Genomic DNA, 8,096 nt, shown 5'->3' with positions numbered 1-8,096 from the left:
TTTCAATCTAACCTGTTCCTCTTGTCATCTTCGTCTCCGTCCACCAGCTGCTCCTTCCACCCTTCACTCACGGTGAGAGCTCTGTGTCTCATCAGCTCCACCTCCTCCTCCCCACTCGGTGTCTCGGTCTCCATCACTGGGCGGACGGCGACGGGGATGGTGTGGTGGAAAACGACGGGGAAGGAGGAGGATGCCTTGACCTCAAATTTGCCTTTTTCACATGTCTGCCTTTTTTAAATCCATCTCTCACTTTGGCTCGTTCCAAAAGACCCTCCAGAGGCGAGTAGTGTCCGTTTGGATTGGGTCTTGAGATGGAGGAAGGTGCATCCTCAGTCCGGGGCAACGTGCTCATACTGCTGGAGTGCACGGGGAGTCCATGTCCTATTTCAATGATCATGTTAGGAATGGAGGCGCTCCTTTGGGTTTTCACTCTGTTGTAGAAGTTGTGATCAGGAAGCTCAGATTCAGACAGTGTTTGGGGATCTGGAGAGACTCTATCATGCACGTTACAAAACATGCCTTGGTGTGGCTTCAGGGAGCCCAGCTTCAGCACCCGGTGTGAATCTGCGGCAGAAGGAAGAGAGTTTCTCTTCCGGTTGGTGTTTGAGTCGGAGAAAGAGTCGCTGTGTGTCCGTTCTACGCCCTGGAAGGACTGCCCGGGCGTCTGAGTGAAGGGGCCGTGATGGGTACTGGTTGGCCTCCTCCTGTGTAACCCGGGGGATTTCAAACTTTTGGAGCAACCCCAAGCCTCTGGAGATGTGTCCGTGTCTCCAGACTGGCTGGAGGAATTTCTCCTGGAGTCCTGGTGCACAGACTGAGAATCTGAGTCTCTCTTTGTGGATATTCCTCCTTCTCCCGGTAGTCTTGGAACCTCAGGCCCCTCCCAGGATATTGTTGGTTGATGAGGAAGTTGTGAAGCACTTTCTTCATCCATTGGGTAGTCAACATCTGGATATAAGACGTCATGTGGTCCAGTTGTGTTGTTTGGATCAGCTGCAGCACTGCGACTGAAACGATCCAGATTGGGAGCAGACTGCGTCTTTTGGTTCCAGATCAGCTGTTGTCTCGTTGTCATCAGAGAGTGCATCTTTCTTTGTTCCTGCTCTGCGTGCATCCGGACTTCTTCTCTTCTCACTTCCATTTCTATCCACTCATACTCTCTGACTGCTTGTTGCCAAACAGCAGAACCCTTTTTCACAAATGGTCTTTTATGGTTGTTGGGCAAAAAAGACACATCAGGATCAGTGGCCTCATCTTCTGGAGGTTGTTCTTCTGATTCTTTAGACGCCAACATCCCATTTATTTCACGGGAGATAATAAGTTCCTCTGTAATTTCATCCACGAAAGTCTCTCGTCTTGATTTGGTAAGAAGTTGCTCTTCTGTCTCCAGATCATCCGTCTTTGTTTCTGCGGCAGGTTTGTTCTCCAGCAGCTGCAATTTCCAGTTTTCCAGTTGTCTGTTGCTCTCTGTCTGTCTCAGACTCCTCAGACTTTCCTGCCAACGTAACATAAAGATCAAATAGATGAATGAGCGTGTGTATCTGCATTAATACTAAGAGCCTCGCTGGATCAGCATGCTAACATGCTCACAATGTTAAGCAGGTCCTATGTTCATCGTCCTAGTTTAGCGTGTTAGCATGCTACATTTACTAATTAGCACTAAACGCAAAGTACAGCAGAAGCTTTTGGCAATATCATTAGTTTCACATGTATTATTCATAAACCAAAGTATTAGACAACATTGAAACGTTGATACGAGGAAGGAGGGATAGTCAGCAGCGTTGTGAACGTCCGTCATGACAATTCATCCAATAGTGTCTAACACATTTCAGTTTGGACAGACAATAATCTACCAACGTCCCTACAGCGCGGCTGTTAGCATGGCATCAAGTTAAATCAAACTACCATGTTTTACCTTGGCCTGGTGGATGGTGGAGACCCAGGTGGAGCAGCGCTCGGAGGTGCTGGCTGCGAATAAGTAGAGATTCATGGCGCTGCGAAGCTCGCCGACCTCCAAGAGAGCAAATGAACCTGAGAGAGGATGAGGGGTAATTAAAGGGATATCATATATTTATACAGAATCCAACTGCATCTTATCCTAAAGTGTTACTCACAGTCATCTTTCAGTGCAATGCAATACGTTCTGTCGAGGGCCAGAGGAGGTCTGACCACCTTCAGCCGCTCTCCTTTCTCTGGGACCTCATTTCGATTCCCATTACTCCCATTACACCTCTGACATAGAAACACAAACTGACACGTTTCCAAGAGAGCATGAGAGCCCAGAGAGCCACACATTAAAATCTGATCAAAAAGTACATTTGTCGAACAAGTGATGCACTTACTGTAAGAACAATGAAGTAAGTAATTATTGTGAAACTTAAGCTTTAAAAGTAAAATTCTCCAGAATCATAAAACATTAACATCTATATATATATATATATTTATATATAAATATATATGTATATATATTTATATATATATATATATATATATATATATATTTATATATAAATATATATGGATATATATATATATATATTAATTAATTAATTAATATAATATAATATACCATTGAATATATATATATATATATATATATATATATATATATATATATATATATATATATATAAATATATATTATATATATATATATATAAATATATAAATATATATATATATATATATATATATATATATATATATATATATATATATATATATATATATATATTATATATATATGTTCAATGCTCCCAGTTTAAGAAACATAAACAACAAAGGATTTGTATTATTATTATTATTATTATTATTATTATTATTATTATTATTATTATTATTATTATTATTATTGAGGAGTTTAGCAGTCTCAGTCTTTGTAACGTATATTTGTTAAGTATTATAAATAGTAAATATTTTGGAAATGTTTTAATTGTTGATCCAGCTGTGAAGACAGACAATACAGACAAAGTATAGTTGAGAAGTAATAATCTTATTTATTTTGCATTTACAAATAAAAAACTAACGTTTGTTTTTAAAAGAGGAACTCCTCCCTGCTGCTCTATTACTGTCACACAATATGCAAGTTCTTTTTAAATTAAGTTTCACATTTACGGACTTCGGTGCATCTTTTAATTGGCACAACAACAGATGTTCTGCTTCTCTGGCTAATAGACAAAGTTAGTTTGAAATATCTGTCAATACTTTACGTGTGGACTTGTCTCATTGTTATGCTTAATTTTAAACTTTTTAACTCCCTATTTTGTTACTTTCTACTAATTTAATTACTTACGGCATTATTTACTCTGTCTATTTCAGTGTTGTCATGATTTCCCATAGTTCTGCACCATGCACGATGTATTAATAACTGTATTGCTTTTAGGTATTTCATACTTTATGTATGTAAAGGCTTTTAATTCATGCAATTATGATAACAAAATGAGAACGCATTATCCAAGTCAAGGCAGAAAACGTGAACCTGAGCACGTGGAGAAAGTACATGTTATAAAATGTTTGACCTCCTGTTTCTTCTTCAGTGTGGTCTTTAGGGACGGAGTGAACGTGGACTGGGCAGGATGGTGCTTTGACGATGATGAAGTCATGTATGATTTACAGCCTGAAGGCGAAGGTTTTCTGGAGGACATCAGCCGATCTTTGGCCTCCCTGGAAATCCGCGGACTTTTAGAGCAAGAAGACTGCGAGTGCAGTCAGGTGTAGCTCTGAAGCTGCGAATAAAAGTCTAATATCACGAGTAGATCCAAAACTACAACTCAAAACTCAGTTCGGGAACTACTACTTTTTTTAAATGTATTTTATGAGAAGCTGAAGCGCACAAAATCTCTACAAGGTCTTAACGATTCTGTATTTAATGCAATAATGTAATATATTTTTTTACATGTTCTGTGTAAATACAATAAACATTATTTTTTGTAAATGACTGTATTTTATTTATATTATTAATAACTTTCCTCTTTGTTTGTAATGTCACAGATTAAACAAACAATTATTTCTGTTAAATTATCTTTATTTATACAACATTTATATTTACATGGAAACAAATCTTCACAGATTAATAGAAAACATAAATCCCTTTCATTTCAAACTCTGCTACAACGTCTGCTCTGAATGTATTTACAAAAGTGTCCCAACGTGTTTCAGACGTCTGGCGATACTTTAATGCGTCGTCACTTCTTCTCGTGGTTTCTTTCTCTCTCCTCCCGCTCATTGGAGACGCTGTGAACGATCGTCTCCATCGCTGGATACTGAAAGATCCTTTTCCTCTGTGGAAAAAAAAAGAGGCGCATGATTAATTAATGTTGCACGGACATGCGTCCCAATTTCAACGAGCCGGTAACATTCTGCACGTTTTTTAAATACTTGTTTTGCATATTAAATGAGGAATCAGTTAAAGTGAAACTCATGATCAGCGTGTTCTGGAATCAAGTTACTTATCTCGAAAGAAGACAATCATTTCAAGATGTTGTATCTTTAATGGAACAAATACATATTAAGTGAGGAAATAGGAAACTGCTGTGATCTGCAGATCTTTACCCTTTGGTGGTTCTTGTACATCTGAGCCAAAATCAGCAGCAGAACAAGGAGGAGGAAGCCGAGGCCGACCACGACGGCGGTGTTGTGTGAGCCACCTGGAGATTTCTGTCCACTCAGAGCGCCTGGAGGGACACACAGTATAAACACAGTCAGTTTGTTTGTTTGGGCATTAAAGCAGCATGTTGGTATGTTCTGAGTTCATTATCAAACAGCATCAATAAGAAGAAGAATCCACTTACTCATCAGTGGAATGTGGTGCGTTACATTTCCCAACATGCCGTCTTTCCCGTAGAAGCGACATGCCAAGTCGCCCCGGTTCTCCTCGGACACCTTGTTTATACTGAGAGTCTTCCCCTTCTGGAGGGACCCGACTGACCGGTTGCCATTGAGGTCGTACGCCACGTGAACCCACTCGTAGTGGGTGACCTCGCTGGTGTCGGTCAGATGGCAGGTCAGCGTCACAGAGCCCTTTGACGTTATGCTGCTGCCAACTGAGAGAAAAACAAGAACATTTAATGTACTGTTGATGGCAAGAAAAAACAGATACTCAAGCTTAAACTGAATCCACGTACTTTTGGCGACGACTAGCTGCATCTGTCGAGTCAACCGCTGTCCGCTTATGGCGCCAGAGCATCTGTACTTGCCCTCGTCCTCAAACCTGACTTCTCTTAAACTGGCAGATTTATCGGAGGGGAGCGGAGAGGACGGCGAGGATGCAGAGAAAGAAGCAGGAAGGCGACCGGGAGCAGGTTTGATAAGAAACCCAGGTTTCAGTTTCTCCCACACTGAACCAGAGGGGATCATGCTGGAGGAGAAGACGCAGGGGAGTGTGACCGCAGATCCCACCGCAGCATACACTTTAGTGTTGTCGTTTGATGGCTCGATGATTCCTGTGAGAGAAAGAGGGTTCAGGTTCAGAGAAAGAAAAGATGAACTAAACATCTCAAAGATAATTCTGTGTCTTATCTCACCGTTCACAGTCACAGCTGCCGAAGCTCGCCCCTCTTTGCCCTTGTAGCCCACGACACACGTCCAGTTCCCCGTCAGTCTCGCGGTTGCCTTTTCCTTCACGACACGTTTAGAGGTTTCTCTTCTTGAGGCTGTTCCAGTCTGAGGAACAAATGGGATGTTGTTCAACGTCCACTGCACAGAGGCTCTGTGAGGCCAAGGAGTCACGTTACAGCTGATGGAAGCGTAGCTCCCCCAAGTGGGAACCGACGACGAGACGGACACTAAAGGAAACGAGGATGAGAGTGTTGACGTATATGCTGGTGTGCTCTACTGCTGCTTTATGTGGTATTAAGTTGAATCTTTGATTTCATGGAGGGGTCATTTAAGAATAGACAGACAAAACATCTGAGGCTGCATGCTTCTTACCTTCAATGATCCTGAGCGTGACCACCTTTTCAGAGACCCGGTCTCCATGCTCCGCCCTGCAGGAGTAGACTCCTCCATCCTCCTCCCTCACGTTGTTGATTTGCAGGCTGAAATCGCCGTTTTCAAACTGGGAGTGGGGGCAGCGTACGCGCTGGGTGCCTTTCTGCGACCAGCTCGAGCCCCAGAACTGCAGACCGCTCTTTCCTTTTCTCCAAACAGTGCTGCAGACAGAAGGTGTCACAAACAGTCCACAGTCATCAGCGTGTGGTGTGAAGTTGGAGGGGTGATGGTGAAACACGGGATTGGAGGGACATTGATGGATGTTATGAGTGTTTGGACAGATGAAGGAGTCAGTAAACAAGAAGTTGTCTTACCCTTTGTTGGCTTTAGTCCATATAATGGAGGGGATGAAGCGGGACAGAGGGCTGAATGTACAGGGCAGTACAGCCTGAGAGCCTGCTTCAGCAAACACCTCCGTTTCCTCACATGTGGCCCCTGAGGAAGAAACAGGCGGGAAAACAATCTTAAAAAACATTTATAACCAAAAGATATAAGCATTGTGGTAATATAAATCCTATATATTTACCTGTCATAAGAAAGGTAAGCACCCCTAAGGTGAAATACTCCAACTGCATCTTGTTTTTGATTGACTGTAATCTCTTGTCTCTCACTTTGACTCTGTTTTCCACTTCCTACAGTCTCGGCCTTCTCTCTGCTGTGTTTTTGTGAGTTGGGTGCGATGAGGTTTATATATGAGCCTGTTTGTGCTGACAGGAGGCAGGGTGTTTGGTAGTTCCTCTGCTGATCATGTGACTTCAGGCTTTGATGCGGTTTGTCTTTGTCAGCATGGAAACTTTAAGACAGAGCTGTAAACAGGGACATCCACTTCCTCCCACGGATTCCCTCTTCTTCACTTAGTTTCCTTCTTCACATCATTTGTGTAACAATATGTAACATTATTCATTATTCAAAAGGTCACATGAGAGGGTGGTCTGGTGGTACGCCTTCCAAACAGAACACCAGAAGGTTGTGAGTTCAATACCGGGCTTCCACCAGTGTACCCCTGAGAAAGGTTCTTATCCCAAGTTGCTCCAGGGAGACTGTCCCTGTACTTAGTTCTCTGTAAGTCGCTCTGGATAAGAGCGACTGCTAAATGACCTGTAATGTAATAAGACAGAATAGGACTCATGCACAGTAACAACATAATGTAGTTGCACTTCAAAATAAAGTTAGTTTTTTAGAAATGCTTCACAAGTATTCACCACACACTCCTACTTGGTTACACTTCAGTATCATTCAAGGAAGCTCTGGTTGTTGCTTTGAAACCGAAATGGCAAAACTGCAAACACCAAACCACCCGGTCCCTCCTCCTCCGTCACTGCCAGTCACTCACAGCACGTACACTGGTGAACGCACAGCGCTCATCACCATCGTCTCCAGTGTGATGAGAACTTGGCCGTTCAGTTCGAGGCTGTTTTCTTCAGAAGGATATTTGTGAAAGTGAATCATCACCTCCGTTCTTGCTTCTCGTCAGTTCCTTCACCGTCGCTGCAGGAGAAACTGGCCTGCGTGTTTATCAGCTTACATTTGAGCACATTTCATTAAATGTAGGTCATTAAGATTAAAAAAATATAAGTTGAAGTTAAAAGAGACATTTCAGTTTGTACATCTGGTGCTCTGTTTGTGTTTTCACTGTTTATTGGCATAAATGCAAAAATATATATACAAACATTAATACATGTTATAATGTGTTTAGCCCTAACCCTGTACAAACAGTAAAACACAGTCGTGATCATATATAATATAAAATGTCTACATGTCTTTACATGCTGCTTATAAACAATACATATGGGTGTTAAAGTAAAATGCATTTTACATGCCTGTGTGTGTCTGTGTGTGTGTGTGTGTGTGTCTGTGTGTGTGTGTGTGTGTGTGTGTGTGTGTGTGTGTGTCTGTGTGTGTGTGTGTGTGTGTGTGTGTGTGTGTCTGTGTGTGTGTGTGTGTGTAGATTTACTGCAGCATCTTAAAACTCATCTATGTAATTGTGACACATCTTGCTGAACACAGTCTCTGACTCTGTTGATGTTTATATTTATATTTATAAGTTTATATCTGTCAGTGTTTCGTTCTGTCGTTTCTAATCACATGTACCTGTGTGTCTCACCTAT

At 41.8% G+C, this 8,096-nt stretch overlaps 2 protein-coding genes across 2 annotated transcripts; both read right to left on the bottom strand.

The window, feature by feature from the left end:
• Positions 1–19: 19 nt before the first annotated feature.
• LOC115005686 (uncharacterized) lies at positions 20–3,602 on the bottom strand. Its single transcript, XM_029427629.1, has 4 exons — positions 3,519–3,602; positions 2,115–2,232; positions 1,916–2,031; positions 20–1,495 (listed from the first exon to the last, which is right to left on the bottom strand). The coding sequence occupies exons 1-4, from the start codon at positions 3,600–3,602 to the stop codon at positions 134–136; spliced, it is 1,680 nt and encodes a 559-aa protein (XP_029283489.1). The 3' UTR covers positions 20–133.
• Positions 3,603–4,006: 404 nt separating this feature from the next.
• Positions 4,007–6,654, bottom strand: lag3 (lymphocyte activating 3). The gene is made up of 8 exons (XM_029427633.1): positions 6,515–6,654; positions 6,303–6,423; positions 5,929–6,149; positions 5,523–5,783; positions 5,124–5,441; positions 4,791–5,042; positions 4,552–4,673; positions 4,007–4,280 (listed from the first exon to the last, which is right to left on the bottom strand). Exons 1-8 carry the CDS (start codon positions 6,561–6,563, stop codon positions 4,185–4,187), a joined length of 1,440 nt encoding a protein of 479 aa, XP_029283493.1. The 5' UTR covers positions 6,564–6,654; the 3' UTR covers positions 4,007–4,184.
• Positions 6,655–8,096: the final 1,442 nt, after the last annotated feature.

The sequence above is a fragment of the Cottoperca gobio genome, unplaced genomic scaffold (assembly GCF_900634415.1).
Source record: "Cottoperca gobio unplaced genomic scaffold, fCotGob3.1 fCotGob3_340arrow_ctg1, whole genome shotgun sequence".
In the NCBI taxonomy this organism is placed as follows: domain Eukaryota; kingdom Metazoa; phylum Chordata; class Actinopteri; order Perciformes; family Bovichtidae; genus Cottoperca; species Cottoperca gobio.
This window is presented reverse-complemented; position numbering and strand designations above follow the sequence as displayed.

What these genes read in the sequence shown, in the direction of transcription:
- lag3 (XM_029427633.1), bottom strand. Translation starts at nt 6,563, where the DNA reads ATGCAGTTGGAGTATTTCACCTTAGGGGTGCTTACCTTTCTTATGACA. An exon ending in GCAGCTAGTCGTCGCCAAAA is followed by an intron (nt 5,043 to 5,123) that starts GTACGTGGATTC and finishes TTTTTCTCTCAG; the next exon opens with TTGGCAGCAGCATAACGTCA. An exon ending in TGTACAAGAACCACCAAAGG is followed by an intron (nt 4,281 to 4,551) that starts GTAAAGATCTGC and finishes TTTTTTCCACAG; the next exon opens with AGGAAAAGGATCTTTCAGTA.
- LOC115005686 (XM_029427629.1), bottom strand. Translation starts at nt 3,602, where the DNA reads ATGACTTCATCATCGTCAAAGCACCATCCTGCCCAGTCCACGTTCACT. An exon ending in CACTGAAGAAGAAACAGGAG is followed by an intron (nt 2,233 to 3,518) that starts GTCAAACATTTT and finishes TTTCTATGTCAG; the next exon opens with AGGTGTAATGGGAGTAATGG. An exon ending in CCACCATCCACCAGGCCAAG is followed by an intron (nt 1,496 to 1,915) that starts GTAAAACATGGT and finishes TTACGTTGGCAG; the next exon opens with GAAAGTCTGAGGAGTCTGAG.